Source organism: Amphimedon queenslandica, unplaced genomic scaffold, assembly GCF_000090795.2.
Source record: "Amphimedon queenslandica unplaced genomic scaffold, v1.1 AMPQUscaffold_13226, whole genome shotgun sequence".
Lineage (NCBI taxonomy): Eukaryota > Metazoa > Porifera > Demospongiae > Haplosclerida > Niphatidae > Amphimedon > Amphimedon queenslandica.
This window is the reverse complement of record NW_003546538.1, coordinates 61,166-80,874: the sequence shown is the minus strand read 5'-3', so window position 1 is coordinate 80,874 and position 19,709 is coordinate 61,166. Positions and strand designations below refer to the sequence as shown.

Below are 19,709 nucleotides of genomic sequence, written 5' to 3'. Positions count from 1 at the left end.
TAAAGAAATGGAGTTATCTGCATCTATGCCTCTAGTGACGTCACGTTTAGCCACACCCACTGACAGGAAGTAATAAAAATGAGCATCTTTGAAGGCTCATATCTCAGTGAAAAAAATTTTTTAGACAATGGGAGTTGGAATACATCATTATTATGGTCAGGCAATCATATTAAGCCAATAAAAAAAATTCACCAAAAATACACCGGACTTACCCTTTAATTAGAAGACAAAAATTTGCACACATTACATTACATGAATATGTGTACATGTACATGTAACACAACTTACGATAATTTTAAAGATTCTGTTTTTTCTGATTTATCTCCATCCCCAATAAACAGTGCAGGAGCCTCAGATTGGTATATTACAATGGGCAGTTTATAAATTTGAGACAAAGCCACTAACTGTAAATGTAAATGTACATAAATAAAAACATCATTAAATTTAAATTATAAAATTAAATTTTTAGTGTACATGTACATGTACTACATTAATTACCTCTGCTTCTCCTCCCCAAGCAGCAGTTTCCTTTATTTCAGTGCAATACGAATGAAAATATTCTACATAAATTAAATAAAATTTAAGACATAAATTTTGCTAACTGTTTTAGTCTTTTCTTTCTCTCTCCCTCCCCCCTCTCTCTCACTCTTTTTCCCATCCACTATTCTTTTAATTTGCATGTATATTTATGCTCTCTCTTTCCTTCTCTCCTCCCTCCACCTCTCTCTCTCTTTCCTCCTCCTTCTCTCCCTTACCTGGAGTACAGGCGTCTCCAGTGTCAGGATTAGTTATAAATGACATGAAGAGATCAGCATTAGCTTCAATATGACTACCACATTCTTCTCTTAGTCTTTCTACACTAATCTAAAAATGGAGAGTGTCTCAAAGCCATTTCTAAGAACTATAACGTGCTTGCATAGTATTTTGGGTCAACTTTTAATTCATAAAAAATTTAATTTGAATAGGACCAGTTCAAACTCTCTACGCAACATAAGTACATGTAATTGTATCAGATAAAAATTATAAAAATGGAGAATTTTTTATTTGTCATTTTTGGCGAAATTTTGGTCAAACACTATACTATAAGTACAGGGAAAATTGGCCCGGTTTTCAAGCAACTTTAAAATTTGTAAAATGCAAAATTGATACCTGCTATTATGCACACATAAATGAAACAGCAGACTTATTAAATATTACATTATATTTCCCCAAAACTATACTGTACAAATGTACATGTATATTCATGTGTATGGAATATATTTCGCCCAATTTTGGAGCAACTTTAAAAATTAATAAAATGCAAATTTGACTGAATTAGCCATGTGCTATTGAGCACACACAGATTAAACATTAATAAAATTAGTAATTAAACTGTATAAATATACATACATATAATAGGAAAAATATAATATAAAATATAATATATAATGTATAAATTATAAAAATAAATAATGTATTAAAATATAAAATATAATGTATAAATATAATAGGATACCTTTTTACCATGTAGCAACTCCAGCTGGTCACTAACAGCAGAATAAAGACTATAAATAATAAGAAAAACTATATAATTGAAGCGCATACGTTGTACATGTACATATACATGCACATGTACATATACACGGCAAATTATTGCAACAATCATGTATGATGATAGGTGTCTAACCTTCCCTAAAAATCATGTACAGACACAAAAAATTTGGAATCAGCTCAAAATTCTACATAGCAAAGGTACATGTACATGTATTAAAAAATTTCATGTACGTGTACTTTTGACGTGAATTAAACTTTTGTGATTCTAAAAACTGCAAAATTTCATACCCTTCATTCCCATTGTACTTTACTCCTCTTTTTTCTCTCCTTCCCTCCCTCCCTCCTCCTCCTTCTCCTCACCAGTTTCCATCCGGCTGTATATCTTTAATTGTAAGTCCTTGTGGTTCTAATAATGAGAGGAGCTTCTGTCTCTCTTGATAACGAGACGTGTTAGTCTCTTCAACTTCTCCTTCAGCAATCCTTCGCTCCCTCTCTTGCTCCTGTCTCTGTTTTCTCTCCTTAAAATAAAAAATAAAAAAATAAAAAGATTAAAAAATAAATAAAAATAGTACAATATTGCTTAATACAGTATAGGGGACTTATACTTCATTGGAAATAAATTTCGCTAATATCGCATTTCCATTAAATTTGCAAAATCAAATTCCATACAAGCAGTGAGGCACAATAGGAAAAATGGCTGCAGAAGGTACATGTAAGATTCACTAAAACTTACACTACAAAATAAAATCTACATTATCATTAACACTAAAATCAAACAGAAAATGCTCCATATACAGTGTACATCTACAATACCTTCTTTTTCTGTGATTTTGACTTCCTTTGAACCTCTCCCTCTCCTTCCCTCAGTTTCATGTCACCAGTTGAACTGATGACACTTGCCACACTCATCTCTTCATTGCTTCCATCATTAGTTATACTATTGCTACCAGCAGCACTGGAGGTGTGTTGAGTCAGTTCTGTTTCGTGTCTTGATTGAATCTCAGCCTCCAGTTGAGCTATCTCAGTCGTTATCTCTTTCTTACGTTTCTTGTCACCTTTCGATACTGATTTCTTTAATGCTTGAATCCTACCTAATAAAATATTGGGGTGAGTGGAAAAATTAAGTGCAATATTCCCTATGAAAATTATAATTTTATCACTTTTCAAATATTGGGCAAAGTGAGAGAGTTACATGTAAGTGCAATATCGTATAGCACTTTATTTTAGCAATTTTGCTATAAAATAGTAATTGGCAGTTTTTAATTTGGTAATTTTTCTGTACATGTGCATTACTGAGCATGCGCATTAATGATTGGCGGTTTTAATATTGGTGATTCTGCTTGCAAACCGCCAATCGCCAAAATAAACTCTGTCAAATTAAAGCACTATACAGTATTCTCTTTGATGCTTTTATTTTTTAATACATAATATTACGCTTGTTATGCAACACAGAATATTTGGATTAATTTGGAGCTATGGGCTACCATATACACTGTAAGTGTCTCCAAAAACATAAAGCATGATAAAGGCAAGAATAATAATAATTAAAACTGTTATTATTAAATTACCTTTTAATTCTTTCATTTCTCTTTTGTGTCTGGCATGAATGTCTTCTTCTGATTCATTTTCTCCAATATCCCCTGAAGCATCAGACTGACCAATACCAGAGGAGACACCTTCAGAAGTATCTATGCCTTCAGCCATTGGCAGTAGATACACACCTTCTTCAATTATTGATTCAGTCACACCTTTTTTATCACACCTTAAGGCCAGGCCTTGCGTAACAAAACAAAATAAAATGGCTGCTACAAGCTATGAAGACATCGTCGTTACTGGTCTAAATATCTTCCCCATCAAAGCCTGCAAAGGCTGCAAGCTTGATAGCATAACTCTTGACAAGTACGGCGTAATAGGAGATAGGAGAATGATGCTGGTAGATGCCAACTCTCGCTTCATCACGCAAAGAAGATACCCCCAACTAGCGACCATTAGTCCACAGTGGATCAACCCTGAGACAATAATGGTGACCGCTCCTGGTATGAGCCAAAGCTTGACGCATCAGATAATAAAAGATGGTCCACTAACAGAAACCACAGTCTGGAACGATACAGTATTAACAGTTGATCAAGGAGATATAGCATCGGAATGGTTTAGTACAGCACTGGGGCTACAATACATAAGATTGGTCTATAGTCCAGTGGGAGAAAGGCCAGAATATACTAGACCATTATCTATGTACTATCCACAATCCTTAAGAGAGAAGCTACCACTACAGGAAGTGGATTTAGCAGATGCTGCTCCGGTTACTATAGTCTCTAACGAGTCCCTGGTTGATCTTAATGCAAGAATGGCTGCCCATACTGGCGGTCATACTGTGACTCTGGATCGGTTTCGAATGAATATTGAACTCACTGGAGCCTCCCGTCCTTATCAAGAGGACGAGTGGCTACTGATTACTGTTGGAGAGGCCCCAATATTACTATATTCTGAAAACCATGTGAGTGTACCCTACAATAGTATGTACTATGTACAGTATAGCCCCTTTATAGTTTCTCTTAGTGTACGATGTACATGTATGTGTAGGACTATAGGTGTGAATTAGCTTCAGATATCATAGTGCTTGTTAATGTATTACATATTACAAATTTAGCAAATGTTTATTAAAAAGATATAACCTATATGGACTATGATACATACATTTTATGTTATCTTGAGTGCTATTGAACTATCTTATGTAGCTTCATTTAATTAACTTTAATAATGGCTTCTTACTCCTCTTTTTCTCCCCCCTCCCTCCCTCCCTTTTTCTCTTTCTCCCTCCCTTTTTCTCTCCCTCCCTCCCTCTCTCTCTCTCTCCCTTTCTCTCTCATTATCTCCAGAGGTGTAAGGTACCCAGTGTCAATCAAGAGACTGGCGTACCTGATAAAGTTGGTCCTCTTGATATCCTGAGACAGTACAGGGCACCAGGAGGTCCTGACAAAGCTCTTTTTGGAATGTTTGGGCTTGTCCTTCAAGCAGGAAGGACTGTTAATCTCGGAGACAAAATAAATGTACTAGAATTAAGAAAATGATTTTTGCAAGAGAATGTGAATCTCGTTTTGTAATTATTAATCATTGCCACCTTCAATTCTTTTCTACTTTTAATTACTGTTATTAATAATAATTATTTATTACTGTAACTAATCCTGTAAATTATTAGTAAAACAGAAACCAGTACTGTGAAAAATAATGTATATAATTGTGGAGACATTTGCATTTTTCTAGCATGAGAAATAATTTTTTTTGGAAAAAAAAGAAATAAAATAAGATTTTTAACAATAATAAAAAAGTGTCTAGTATAATAATAATAATCAACAATGATTAGGACTTTATTGATAAACTGGCACTAATGAAGTGCTGCCTTTTCTTCCGATAGACCACAACTTGTGAAAGGATGGCAATGTCTACCATGACCTGGAGAGACCCACAGACCACAAACTGTACAGGAGCACCTCTCATTATGAAGTATATGGTCTTGAATGTATCACCACTCAACCAAAATAACACCATCTGTATGCTAATAACAGGAAGAAGGAGAGAGAGACAGAGAGAGAGGAGGGAGAGAGAGAGAGAGGAGGGAGGGAGAGAAAGAGAGAGGAGGGAGGGAGGGAGTGAGAGAGGAGGGAGGGAGGGAGAGAGAAGATATAAAAATCTTTTTCATGATTGCTAATTTGAGATTAAAATCTCAGCCAATATTACAATTGCCAATGATTATTAATGTGCATATATGCTTAAAAGGTAGATTTACAATACATTGTAATATGATGCTGCTAAAAATAAAATTTGGTTCTATTCTAGCGGAAAGCATGCGTCAAAAGGTCAAATCGCCCATGCTTTTGATTAAAAATTAATGACAGTACGCTGGCCTGATATATTGTAAACCAGCCTTTATTCACACGCATAAAAATACAAAACATCATTATAAATTTCTCTCTCTCTCTCACCTCATTCCTTCAGTTGATTTGTGTTTATAATTCCTCCAGAACTGAGGTAGGCCGAGCATTGCCTCAGTGAAGAGTGAGGCGAAGCCTAAGAGCTCAACAAAAACACTAACATTAATGAGGAGGAGAGTAATGATGAATCCAACAAGTGAGAATAGTCCAGTGAAGATTAGGTACTCTCTGAAATCGGTCCACTTCCAGAAATAATTTATATCTGTAAAAGTAGAAGATAAGGAATAGCATAACACAAAAAGAGATTATAGATTGGTTTGTACATACGTGTACATGTACATGTACATGTATCATACACAATACCGTATAGCACAAAATTTTCAAGGGTTGTAAATTTCACAAATTTGCCTAAAAATCTATTTTGTCGATTTGATTTTCATGATTTTATACAGGCTGCCACCTTGTACTAAAATAATTTTGACTTTCGCGGAAGTAATTTTTATGAATCTTCAAAAAATTGCAAAATCTGCAAAAAAAATTTTTACACTATAATTGTAATACATGTACATTTGTACTATAGTGTGTGGGTGTATGAAAGGCATTATATATTAAAACTACCATTATTGGCAGTAGATGACACTCCTAACTACCACTCCTGTGGTCTCCACTATATAAACTCAGTGGCGGTGCCTTTGATACACCCACACACTATAGTACATGTACATGTACAAGTACAGAATACTATAGTGGAGTCTTACCCCATATTGATCTGTGTATTGTTGTTGGAGCTGATTCTTTCTTTACTGTCACACAAATGTGCATCATTACTAACATAGTCACTGTCATAATGAGACTCTGGATGAGTAATGGTAACTCATAGTGGACACCAAACCTATCATACAAAACAAGACAGAAATCATTATTTTCATCACAGTATCTTTTTTGGAAAAGTATGAAGGGCCATAACTTGAAAACTTTTAGTTGGAATCAGCTCAAACTTTCCACACAACATAAGGACATCAATAAGTATCAAAAAATGTAAAAAAATTGGGGTGATTTCGGAGCCATTTTTTGAAAAAACCATGGACTATATATAATAGCCTTGGGTATTTTTCAAAAATCGGCCATTTTAAAATATGGCCATAACTTGAAAAATTGAAGTCGGAATCAGCTCAAACTTTCTACACAGCATAAGTACATCAATATGTATGAAAAAATGTAATAAAAATTTGGGGTAATTTCGGAGCCATTTTTCAGAAAAAAACCATGGGCTATATAGCCTTGGGTATTTTTAAAAAATTGGCCATTTTTTAAAAATGGCCATAAGTTGAAAAATTGAAGCCGGAATCAGCTCAAACTTTCCACACAGCATAAGAATATCAATATGTATAAGAAAACTTGGGGTGATTTCAAAGTCAATTTTTGGAGACTATAGTACACAAAATTAACATAGCATTTCCTATAATTTTTTCTAAAAGGAAAGCTCAGGTTTCCAATACTCAATTTGACCTTACTGCAAAATAGAGTAAAAGTGTATCACACTTTTCATGGACAGACATTCATACAGAAGGCCATGAATCATATTAGAAAATGTGCATGCTATTGTGCATTTGAAATATTCATAAAATTTCTCGGAAGATACATGTATTCTTTGCTCTATTTAGATATTATTAATTCCAAGTTCTCGGAATCTTTAATACGGTCCGTAGCATGCGAGTCATGTGCCACGAACAATATTCCCTAAAGTGATTATGGTATACAATGTAGCTATTCCTAGAAAATATATAAGATTAGCTGGACTTGCGTACTGTATATCGTTCGGTTTAGCTAGCCGGTTATGTCTTACACAAAGATTACTGATGACAATGAGTTCTATGAGGCAGTACAGTCAACCAAAGATTTACGTGACGCATTGAAAGAGGGAATCAGTCAACGCAAGGACACCATTAAGAAATTGCGCGATTTAAGGACTGAAGTCAAAGAAAGCTACGACAAACACAAGAAGGCCATAATAGGAGGTACAGTTGCCACAGTTACTGGATCTGCATTGGGTATTGCTGGGTTTGTAAGTGGTTTCTTTACTTTTGGCGTTGGCTTTGGTCTAGCAATTGCTGGAGGTGCTCTTGCCGCAGCAGGAGGAACAACCATAGCTGGCTCTCAAATTGGCTACCATGTCATATCTGGCAGCAAATGCAAAGATGCACAAAAAGCTATAGAAGAAGATACAGGAATGGCTGCTAAAATTGAAAAATATGGAGCAGAGCTTGATAAGCATCTAAAGTCGCTGTCTAAAAAGCATAACACCAGTGAAGAGGGTATGATGAACCAGGTAAAGCACTATATCTCGTATGGAAAGTTGCCAAAATATGTTGGTGCGTTTACTTACAACGCAGGAAAATTTACAGAGTTTACTGTTGATGGCATTAAAACAGCAGTTCGAGCTGCTACTGCCGGACGAGCAGCTGTTACTGGTGCTAGACTCACTGCGAATGGTTTGAGAACAGCAGCTGGAATATTACGTGTGGGCAGTGTTGCACTGGATGTTATATTCATACCCATAGATCTTGGAATGATGCTAAAAGCGGCTTACGATGTCCACGAGTACAAGAAAACAGGTGCATCTAATTCTAATGCGGCACAACAGATAACGGAATGGATTATCGAATTGAAGAAAAATTTGAAGCAGATGGAAGCATTTTTGAAAGAATGTGAGACTGAAGTCTGAGCTATTGCTTTTGCATTGTGCTACACTTGTATTATTTTGCTAACAAATATAATGACCTTGGCTATATTTTTGCTATTATGTAACAGCTACATTTATGCTTTGTGCTGCAGTTTAGTTAAATGATAATCATAATAAAATAATTATTCATCTGTCAATATCCCCAAGCACTTTTGGGATATGCTTAATAAGACATAAATAGGTTCATTTGGTAGGTGTGGTTATTCTTGAAATGAACACCTTTATTCTGCCAAAATACATGTAGTATGGTAATACATGTATGTACATACATGTATAAAATTTTGCTATTAGAATTAGCTCTAACTTTCTACAGTTTAATGTAAAATTGTTAGCAGGAAAAATCATGAGCTATAGTACCATATACATGTATTTTTCAGAAATTGGCATTAGCTTTTTTTAAAATGGCTAACTTATAATGAGAAAGAGCAGCAACATTAACAAGATAACAATAATGAATAGTACAGCATGGGTTGGTAACAGTTTTATTGGCAGCCATATTTAGCAAGTAGGGCAGGGAACTCTCGCCTATTATTATCAACAAGAGGACGTTTCCTTAAAATGACCATAACTTGAAAAATTGAAGTCGGAATCAGCTCAAACTTTCTACACAGCATAAGGACATCAATATGTATCAAAAAATGTAATAAAAATTGGGGGTGATTTCGGAGCCATTTTTCAGGAAAAACCATGGGCTATAGTACAGGGTAATTTTTGAAAATTGGCCGATTTAAGAAAATGGCCATAACTCAAAAAATTGAAGTCGGAATCAGCTCAAACTTTCTACACAGCATAAGGATATCAATATGTATCAAAAAACGTAATAAAAATTTGGGGTGATTTCGGAGCCATTTTTTAGAAAAAACCATATGGGCTATAGCCTTGGGTATTTTTTTAAAATTGGCCATTTTAAAAATATGGCTGTAACTTAAAAAATTGAAGTCGGAATCAGCTCAAACTTTCCACACAACATACAGTGTAAGTACATGTACATCAATAGTATGTATCAAAAATGAAAGAGGAGTCAAGTCAGTCAATGTACATCTATAGGTATCAATTTCAGAAAATGCAGTTCATGGATATTGATACAACATGTATCTATGTATAATGTGCATAAAAATTTTGGTTTTAATTGACAAAAAAATTATACACCCATGTACACATGTATTGCAAAATTTGATAGGTTTTAACATGCACAAAAGCATAAAAAACATTATGTAACAGTTAAAGAAAGACAAGATTTGACTTATAATAAGAAAGAGCAGCAACATTAACAAGATAATAGCAATCAATAGCACAGCATGGGTGGTTAACAGCTTCATTGGCAGCCATATTTAGCAAGTAGGGCAGGGAACTCTCGCCTATTATTATCAACAAGAGGACAGCCTTTAAAGCAGCCAATACTCCACGGATAGGAATTAGGAATATGATAATGATAAACATTAGTCCCATTAATCTCATGAGTATGACCTCCACATGAATCCAAATCAGTCGGTCTGACCCCACCCTCAGAATATTGCCCGTAAAGTCCGTACCCGTCAAAAATCCAACCAATTAAAGGCGAGTGTTGTCCGGGGGTATCGGTTGGAACAACACACTTAGCCTGGCCTTCAGTGGTGTTGATACCAATACTGGAGTGAACATGATAGTCGTTAGTAGGGGCAGCATGGCCGCCACACTGATCAACAGTGTGACCTTCAGATTCAACAGCATCAACGTATTTCGTTGGGGCGCCCTCGGATGGACATTTAGAGCTATAACCACATGAGGACCCGACGCCAAAAACTTTCACGCCGCTGGTGAGGACCCCCAGGGGGCCCATTATTGGCAAGGGGTCTTCTTTGAGGTAGAGGATTCCGTCGTAGCGGCCGTACGGCTCACCCACTGGTATGGGGGTGGGGGCTATCTTAGCTACAAGAGGGAAAGTGAATTTTTGTTCAATGCTAGTACAGGCAGTAGCTGGGTTGGTCCAGTGTGGATTAGGATATGGAGGACAACCTACATTGCATACAACACGTTTATAATACATGTACATGTATCTATTGATATATAAAATGCTAATATCACAAAATTTAACTTTCTACATACTGTACATAGGATAAGGGCAGAGGAGGTAGGGCACGGTCAACCTTTGATTAATAATTGCAAAGTTCAATTACATTCCATTGGTATCACGTGATGCAAAATGGCCAAATTCTTCCACTAGTACCACTTCTAACAATAATTTAGAGCATCAAGATAGAGTCAATGGGACTTTCATTAATTCACTAGAAACTATGATAGGTGCAGTAATTTTTAACATTTTAAACTAGCAAAGATTGATTTATCTGATAAAGTAAAGAAGAGAATCAAAGTTAAGATGCACTGTCTCTTTCTCCTTCTTATATTTATGTCTATAATCAAAGAAGAAATATTCTCCATACAATGGTGATTTTAACAACCATCAAGGGTCGTCATAGATCTCTCTATTTTCTGCAGTAGTAGCTAGTTTTGTGATACAATCATCAGAAAGCTGCCATTTTTCATCATGTGACACTAATGGAATGCAATTGAACTTTGCAATTATTGCTCAAAGGTCAACCGTGTCCTACCTCCTCTGGGATAAGGGCATCAATATCTATCAAAATTTTTTTAAAATGCAAAAAATTGGGAGTGATTTTTAAGCCATTTTTGGAAAAAAGCATGGGCCATAGCCTTGGGTATTTTTCAGATATTGGCAAAATTAGAAAACTCTTAACTTTAAGTCAGAGAAACCTTCCACTATATGCATAAAATAACTTTACAATGATCCCAAACATTAAGTGCATGTCATGTTTATAGTCTTGACCTGCAGTAGTGATATAACGGTAAGTGGAGTCAGCAGTGATATTGACTGGATCATAAGGAGGAGACGTAGGGCACTGGGTACGTCCTGGCTCACACCCTCTCTGAGCCACAGAGAAAGAAAAGAGAGCAAAGAGAATAAAATACATCAAAGCCATCTTTTACTAATGAAGAGGGAACAACAACAAGACTTGCCCCACCCAAGAACACAATGGTCTAACACATGACCACTCTATTATCATATTCAAACCAAATACAATCATGGATAGTAGACTATAAATATTTGATAATTGTAGTCTCAAATTTCAAACCACCCACTGTAACAGATTCAAACAAGGGCTTGAAGAGAAGAAGAGCAAGATGATGTCCTCTTGTATATACCTCCTCCTTCTCTTGTCAGTTTTAGGAGCTAATGTTCAAGGACAGCAAGGGCAGAGGAGATGTGCTCCAAATGGTCAAGTACAGTGTCCTGCCTCAGGCCCCTACACTATGATAACCACTACCAGTGATGCTGACTACACTTACATTGCCACTACAGGATGCCCTCCATACCCACTTGGCTGGTCTAACCCAAATCAAGCTTGCATCCAGGACCTAAACTTCACTATTCCAAACACTCCAAGGTTTGCTAGCGTCCCAATACCCACAGGGCAAAGGCTAAGGCAATATACCGGAGTGTACTACTTGAGTGCCAATCCTACTCCAATACTAGGGCCAGTTGGCGTCCTCTTGAACGGTGTTGTGGCATATGGGCCATCAGCTATCTGTGGTGGAAATCATCCTTGTCCTGCAGACGACCCAAACGCTCCGTCTCGTTACGTCGACGTCGAAGCTGAAAACAGAAGCGGTCTTGATCAATGTGGGGGTCACGCTAGTGGACAGAGGCAGTATCACGTACATACTGGAATCACAATTGAAAACTCTACAGGACGGACTGCTTGCAACCTACCCACAGATACACCAGGAGAACACTCCGTGCTACTAGGATATATGCTTGACGGGTTCCCAATGTACGGGCAGTTCTCTCAGGGTGGACGGCGCCCAACGCAGTTAGATTCTTGCAGTGGTCACACTCATATGATCAATGGGAAGATGCAGTATCATTATCACATGCCAAATGACTTCCCATGGATGATTGGTTGCTTTAAAGGATGTCCTATAGTATCTAATAATCCAAATCAGCTTGGTTTCAGTACTACTGATGCTACTTATGGTTGTCCTACTGGACTAGCCACTGATCCTAATCCTCTCTATGAAGATGCTGTTGATCCAACAGCTAGTACTAGTTCAATGGGACCTACTCCTACCTCATCAGTACAAGCTACTCCTTCATCTGGTGTGTCTCTAGCTGGTAGCATTGTGCTTCTGATTGCTGCTACTGTATTGCTTTATATCAGTGTCTAAGCTGTATTGCTGCCTTACTTGCTGCTATTTTTACTATTTAACTTTAAGCTGGCTAAATAAAAACTTTAAAATGCTATTTCTTATTTGCTTTAAGAATAAAGAAGCTACATGTACATGTACAATTGTACATGAGCATTTAATCTAAAATTATAAAATTCTAAATATGAACCACAACAGAAAACAAAAAATAGAGTAGACAGAACTCGATCAATGAGATCTCATATTCATGACATGTTAAGATGTAGTTAAACTACTAGAAATGCAATCAAATGAATATGATGAGTTCAGTAACATGACTAAAGCATGTGACTCTGTACTTTAAATGACTAATCATAATCATTGATCACTATAAATATGAATTCAATGAAATACAATGTATGTGTACAGAAAGACACATGACTTTGAAGAGGGGGTTGGTTGTATCTTGTGTGGTGGGTGGCTTTGTGGTCTGACATACCGTATATCGGGTATATTTCAATGCATTAATAATTTCGGAAAAAGCAATCCATTGCGAAAATAAATATTATGAAATTTTAAAATATGCGGATAAAAAGGAATAGAAGATATGTGGTATTGTGCAATTATTATGAACACGTGGCTTCATAACTATCCATAGCTACATTCTAGTCTAACTCGAAGGCCATAAAGAGCCTTCTTTGCCAGTTAGAAGTGTTGCTAAGGTTGATTCAGAAGTGAAGAAGTCAGCAAATGCTTCAAATGACTTACCAAACCAGGTGGTTGATGGAAATAATAGCAAGTAAAATATTTTCGGAATATAAAAGGCTTCCGAATTATTCCATCATTGAACTTAATATTTCCACCACTTTTCATGCATTGAAATATACCCGATATACGGTAACTTGCACATGATGAGCAATGTACATGTACATGTACTACTCAGTGCTCCTACTGCATTGTTTCATATTACTACTTGAACTGTATGCTTCATTACTCACTACCATTTATATAAGACTATAGCTTCCTGGCTAATTAAACTACATATTTGTTATTTTAATGCTTTACTGGCTTGCTGCATTAGTTACACCGAAATGAAGAGAATGAAAAAATGAATAAGATTCACAAGTTGTGTTCTTCTTCCAATTAACTGATAAATAGCTCGTGAATATTAACAATACAAAGCACATGACAGAATCATAATCAGTACACACAATCATGATACTCACATATAGATACACACATGTACATGTACATACACACATGTACATGTACATGTACATGTACACAGTTATTCATGTGTACATTATAAAGAGTAAACATGTACAACACACACACACACACACGCACACTCACTCATTAAAAATTCGTAAAAAAATTCAATTTTGATCGAAATCGGCTTAAACTTTCTACGCAACACAAGAACATGTATATGTATTAGAAAAAATTATAAAAATGAAAATTTCTCTACTTTTCGTTTTTGGTGAAATTTGGTCAAAATCACTGTACTATAGTACAGGGGCTTCTGTCGAATTTTTGAGTAAAGGTAAAAATTCATTAAAAATTCAATTTTGATCGGAATCCGCTCAAACTTTCTACACAACACAAGAACATGTATATGTATTAGAAAAAATTATAAAAATAAAAAATTCTCTACTTTTCATTTTTGGCAACAATTGGTCAAATTTAGTATAATTTTTGAGTAGCGTTAAAAATTCATAAAAAACCTAATTTTGATCGGAAGCAGTTCAAACTTCTACACAACATAAAAACATGTATATATACATTTTTAAAATGTTGCGCCACTTCTCTAAAATTGCCAGGTAGTACAAATATATACATCATTGCATGCAATATCAAGATTGCTTTGATTTCAGTACACACAATTACACAGTGGACTTAAAGTAAATAACATGTGACTCACCAAAAGAATATCCTAAGTATATTAGCAACTAGGAGTACGAGACAGACGTAAACTGAAAACCCTTCACAGTCTCTTGTCTTTCTGATCTTCCTGTACTGGGGAATATACGGGACCACTCCACCGAATATCATGGCGGAGACGGAGATGTATGTGACCAGTTCCTTTAGATACGGGACAAGGAGGACGAGGGAGCCGTTCCAGTGGGATTCTTCATTGCTTTGAGGATCATTTGCCATCTTGTTGTCAGCCATTTTAAATTAATTAGACATAGTGTAAGCCCCGCCCATTATAATTAGATAAAACCCAACATATTAACATAATACAGAATACATGTATGTAGCAACATTTTGATCTTGTAAGCAACATGTTGTAAGTAACCATAAATGTTGCTATTTTTTATAGCATTTACTATTTAACTCTCACTGCCACTCTGGTTGATTTCTCTTCCATCGCAGTGACAACAGTTAGCAACTATCAGTGTTTCTAGTACAATAATACTCTGATTATATATATTATGTACTAATAAAATGTACATTATATACACAAATTATAAGCAGTGGTGTGGGTGTTATGTTAGTAATAAAAAATGTGTAGGGTAGGAATGACAGTCATGCATCTTAGCTTTTCTTTGCTGTGAGTAAAATTTATAGGAATCAGTGAGGAATTAAACTTGCTCACCATAGGGAACGTGAAATTACAACATACTTAGTCTGCAACTATTTCTGCAGCATACCCTCAATTTGAGGGTGGGCCTCAATTCTGTCCTGATATGATGAAGATAAGTGTGTAAATAATGCATTACACGCTTTAGCACACAAATGACCCAATTTAGGCATAATGATAATGCTGCTTCTCAAGTAGCAGCTGATCATGAAGCACACTTTTTCTGATAATGATTAAATTTATTACCAAGTCACACATACACCCACTTTTGCTCTGCTAAGTTTTTACCATTAAAGTATAAAGGTATGAAAGATGATTGATATCTCTCAATGGAGAGCAAGTATTGGACTGTGGAACTACTGTCAAGCTGCCTCCAGTAGACCAGCTAATGGCTGCCACTCTCACTCATTTAAACCTACAAGTGTAACTAGTTGTAAGTGTACCCATGATAAACCTATGTTTACACAAAAATCTTTTGAGGATATCTAAGATGCCACCTGTTATCTTTGGAGTATTCTTTGCCAATGTCTTTATAAGGAGATTTGTGCCCACTTTTGGGGTGTGTGTCTAGTTTACTTTCAGGAGCAAGGAACACTCATCTCTGTCTTATAAAAAATGATTGATGTCTCTCAATGGAGAGCAAGTATTGGACTGTGGAACTACTGTCAAGCTGCCTCCAGTAGACCAGCTAATGGCCACCACTCTCACTCATTCAAAGCTGCAGTAGACAGCAAGTCAGGCAGTACTACATCAGGAGAGAAGACATCTAAACTGCCAGCAGCTCTGTCTCTTATTGCTTTCCTCCTCCTCCTCCTCCTCTTTCTCTCTCTCTCTTTATTAAGACACATTTTGATGATTCCTCCCACAGGTAAACAACAATTGCAACTTTGTAGCTACTTGTATATTTACTGGTATTTTATTATTAGGTAACTGCTACCAAGTACAATGTACTACTGGTGTTACTGTTACTGATACAAATTACCTCCAATCAGTAGTCTTACCCGGAGGTAGCAGTTCTAACCTGATTTACAAAGATCTCTATTTGATTGTTTGTCTCCGTAAACTTCTCCTCTTATCAGGAGATGTTGAACTCAATCCTGGTCCTACGATTGATGATCGACCTGATTTTTCATCATTAATGAAATGGCTTGAACCACTTGTTGACTGGAAACGATTTGGGTTATGTTTAGTTGAAATGAAAGAGCATGACATTTTAAAAATTGAACAAGAAAGCGTAAAAATTGAAGACAGAAAGTTATCTTTATACTTGAAATGGTTGTCAGTTAATCCTAGAGCAACATGGAGTGATGTCATTGATGCACTGACTAGTATAAATCAGAATAAACTAGCTCAAGATATTAAAGATCACATATGCAGTGATGCTCTCTCTACAGATTCATCAATAACATCAAATTTTGATGGTAAGTTATAATAGACTCTACTAAGCAGATTCATAATTCATTTTGTGCTTTAGATGTTGAAATTATATTTTTCCCAAAAGATGATCAAAAAGTTCAAAGCTCTTTGGATGAGTTACAAGTAAAATTTTCTCACATCATGAGAGAAGTAAAATCCATTTTTCTTAAAAAAGTAAATAAAAACTCCCTATTATCCGTTGAAATATGCAATTGGTTTGAAAGTTATATTCATTTGGAACCTGGTATATTCACATCAAATAACGATTTAGTTCATATTTTCCAGAAGGTCTATCATTATTATGATTTCATTGACTGTAGTCTGATAGTTGCTATGTGTAATGAAATGAGTTTATCAGTGATGAAGAAGATCTACTTGATGAACTAAAGGTTTATTCTTTAAATGCTACTACATTTCGCTCATCAAGACCAATCACTGAACTCAAACAAAAGCTACGTAAAGTGTATGGACCTTATAGATGACATTTGGAGAATATGCCATTGATCTGTATTGAACTACAAAATCCTTGGAATGAAGTTAAGATTAATGGACTATATATTCTCATTGAAAGATTACTACCAAAAGAACTCAGACAATCATTAATGAAATGCATCACTATTGAGCCAGGATCTGTTGTCATTAAGTTACATATTCTTGACATTACAGCTGATAGTTTAATAGAACATACTGGAGGAAAGTTACAGTTTATGCGTCTCATTGGTATATTTAGTTTATACATTAATAATCATCCTGTCCTTCAAGAAAATGAGAATATGAACTTCACCTTTGAACTAGCTCTCCTTAAGGCAGTCATAGCTGGTAATAATGAAGCAGTAGAGCTTCTTCTTCAACTTAAAGCTATTAATATTGATCATACTCATAAAGTAGGTTGGACAGCACTAATGTTAGCATGTGAAAGAGGACATGAGGACATTGTGTACAGTTTACTGTCTGCTGGAGCTAATGCTGACATTCAGAACAACATGGGATGGACTGCACTAATGATAGCAGGCATGAATAATCACATTTCAATCATTCACATGTTACTACAAGCTAATGCTAATCCTCACCTGAAGACATCAGATGGATCAAATGCTGTAATTATTGGTAGTTACTATGGTAACTATAATGTCATTGAGCTATTGATTAGTAAAGGAGTTGATTATAAATATCAAAGAGAAGATGGAGTGAATGCTTTAATGGTGGCTTGTCAAAATGGTCACAAGCAAATAGTTGAACTGTTGCTGAAGGAACAAGTTAATCCTAATGTCAAAAAACATAATGGAACAAATGCATTTATGATGGCTTGTACAAATGACAACACTGAAATAGTTCAACTGTTGCTAAAGGAACAAGTTGATCCTAATGTTAAAAACAAATCTGGTTGGAATGCTTTTATGTTTGCTTGTACAAAAGGCCAAATTGAAACGGTTAAACTGTTGCTAAAGGAAAAAATTGACCCCAATGATCAAGACAATAATAATTGGAATGCTTTTATGCTTGCTTGTGTGAAAGGTCACACTAAAGTAATTGAGCTGTTGCTAAAGGAACATGTTGATCCTAACATTCAAAATGAAGATGGTTACAATGCTTTTATGTTGGCTTGTGAAAATGGTGACAGTCAAATAGTTGAACTATTGCTTCAGGAACAAATTGATCCTAATGTACAAAACAAAAAAGGTGTTACTGCTTTAATGATTGCCTGTCTTCATGGACGTTATGAAGCAGTTAAGGTATTATTAGAATGGAAAGTTGATCCAACTATTAAAACTTATGAAGGCTACACTGCATTACAATTTGCAATGCATGCAAAAACAAAAAGCATCGAAATAACTCTATTACTTATTACTTATTTAAAAGAACACTATATAGAAGATGATGATACTACTAGTATACACTCATTTGAATCTGTTACCAGTGGATATCATACAATATCAGATATTAGTAGTATGAGAAGCTATCCGTCTAATGTAAGTTTAGATTTATTGAGTGATGTTAGTTGCGATGAAATATTCTTGCTCAACCAGACTCCTCTGTGTGAGAGTGAGGCTAGTGATGAAAGTGATTGAAAGTGATGCTTACCTTGTAAATAGTTTAGAATTTTTTTGTTATTGTTTTAATGTTGCCACTGCTCAATAGACACTCTCTGCATAGTGTGCACAAAAAATGAGGGATTTGCATGTGCAAAAATATTATTGGAAAAATAACATTAAATGATAGATAAACATCTCTTTATCTGTTTTAAACATTTCATGGTGGCATAATTATGACAAGTCGTTAATAATAGGCACAAACAGAATTATTCATGAGTAGTTTAATAATAACTCCAACTGTGGTTTAAGATCACTGGCGGATCCAGAAAAATTAAAAGGGGGGTTCCATTTCACTTAAATAGGTGTGGCTCATTAATTTTAATTAAAATTTGGGTGTGGCTCATCAATTTTAATTAATAAAATGGAGGAAAAGTGATACAAACTGACTGCAAAGAATCCAAAGATACTGCAAAAAGACAACTTCTTTTGCCAAAGGGGGGTTCCATGGAACCCATGGAACCCCCCCCCCTAGATCCGCCACTGAAGATACTGTCACCGTGTCACACCTATTCATGTGAGGATCCAGAGCTGAGCTGAGTGAGCTCCTACCTTAACTGTAGCATAGACACGAGATATCCTCGTGTCGTTGGATTCTTTCCGTGTCTCAACCAATGGGATGAAGTAGGAGACTGTGAAAGGTTTATGTAATATAACATACATGTAGATATACATTGTGTACATGTACGTGTACACAGTTATAAACATCATTTGCACAACACACACACACACTCATTAAAAATTAATAAACAAATCCAATTGATTGGAATCAGCTCAAACTTTCTATGCAACATAAGAATAATGTTCCACCTCTTCACTAAAATTGCCATGCAGGTAGTACAAGTATACATTATTATTATTGATAGACTTTACAGCACACAAAAAACAAAAGCAAAATCACATAGGGATAAAAATGTGTGCTGAAGGGAACCCAGCAAATATGCTGAGCCCCTAAAAAATAAATAATGTAATAGAGAAACAAATGATTAGTGGTGTGAATGATGAATAATGCAGTTACAACAAGGACACGGATTGAAAGGTGCATGGATTGTTAATATCAAAACGGGACAGGAATGAATTCCAAAAATGATTATTTAGTAAAGCGATAGCCTGTGGGTGTGTCATACTCCACTATGTATCATTCAACTCTTCTTGTACCCACTCATCTAGCTCTAATCTAAAGCACACTTTCTCCCGGACTACCCCCTCGTGTCACTTTTGCCATAGAT

General features: G+C 35.7%; 5 protein-coding genes across 5 annotated transcripts in view; 2 read left to right on the top strand and 3 right to left on the bottom strand.

Moving 5' to 3' along the window:
- LOC100640422 (OTU domain-containing protein 6B-like) overlaps positions 1-3,257 on the bottom strand; it is a 3,777-nt gene extending 520 nt beyond the window's left edge. Inside the window, exons 1-7 of the mRNA XM_019999947.1 lie at positions 3,102-3,257; positions 2,347-2,624; positions 1,894-2,051; positions 1,496-1,544; positions 756-864; positions 499-560; positions 289-404 (exon numbers count right to left, since the gene is read on the bottom strand). Coding sequence (XP_019855506.1) covers positions 289-404; positions 499-560; positions 756-864; positions 1,496-1,544; positions 1,894-2,051; positions 2,347-2,624; positions 3,102-3,237 — 908 coding nt within the window. The 5' untranslated portion in view covers positions 3,238-3,257. The remainder of the gene's footprint in view (positions 1-288; positions 405-498; positions 561-755; positions 865-1,495; positions 1,545-1,893; positions 2,052-2,346; positions 2,625-3,101) is intronic.
- Positions 3,258-3,313: 56 nt separating this feature from the next.
- On the top strand, positions 3,314-4,712 carry LOC100639790 (mitochondrial amidoxime-reducing component 1-like). Its single transcript, XM_003388611.2, has 2 exons — positions 3,314-4,030; positions 4,413-4,712. The coding sequence occupies exons 1-2, from the start codon at positions 3,332-3,334 to the stop codon at positions 4,602-4,604; spliced, it is 891 nt and encodes a 296-aa protein (XP_003388659.1). The 5' UTR covers positions 3,314-3,331; the 3' UTR covers positions 4,605-4,712.
- An 82-nt stretch (positions 4,713-4,794) lies between these two features.
- Positions 4,795-14,595, bottom strand: LOC100639664 (PQ-loop repeat-containing protein 1-like). Its single transcript, XM_003388610.3, has 4 exons — positions 14,312-14,595; positions 6,224-6,357; positions 5,517-5,727; positions 4,795-5,089 (listed from the first exon to the last, which is right to left on the bottom strand). The coding sequence occupies exons 1-4, from the start codon at positions 14,560-14,562 to the stop codon at positions 4,894-4,896; spliced, it is 792 nt and encodes a 263-aa protein (XP_003388658.1). The 5' UTR covers positions 14,563-14,595; the 3' UTR covers positions 4,795-4,893.
- LOC109584265 (uncharacterized) lies at positions 9,276-11,217 on the bottom strand. Its single transcript, XM_019999948.1, has 2 exons — positions 11,033-11,217; positions 9,276-10,203 (listed from the first exon to the last, which is right to left on the bottom strand). Exons 1-2 carry the CDS (start codon positions 11,184-11,186, stop codon positions 9,524-9,526), a joined length of 834 nt encoding a protein of 277 aa, XP_019855507.1. The 5' UTR covers positions 11,187-11,217; the 3' UTR covers positions 9,276-9,523.
- Positions 14,596-16,114: 1,519 nt separating the features above from the next.
- On the top strand, positions 16,115-17,122 carry LOC109584264 (uncharacterized). The gene is made up of 2 exons (XM_019999945.1): positions 16,115-16,395; positions 16,449-17,122. The coding sequence occupies exons 1-2, from the start codon at positions 16,170-16,172 to the stop codon at positions 16,775-16,777; spliced, it is 555 nt and encodes a 184-aa protein (XP_019855504.1). The 5' UTR covers positions 16,115-16,169; the 3' UTR covers positions 16,778-17,122.
- Positions 17,123-19,709: the final 2,587 nt, after the last annotated feature.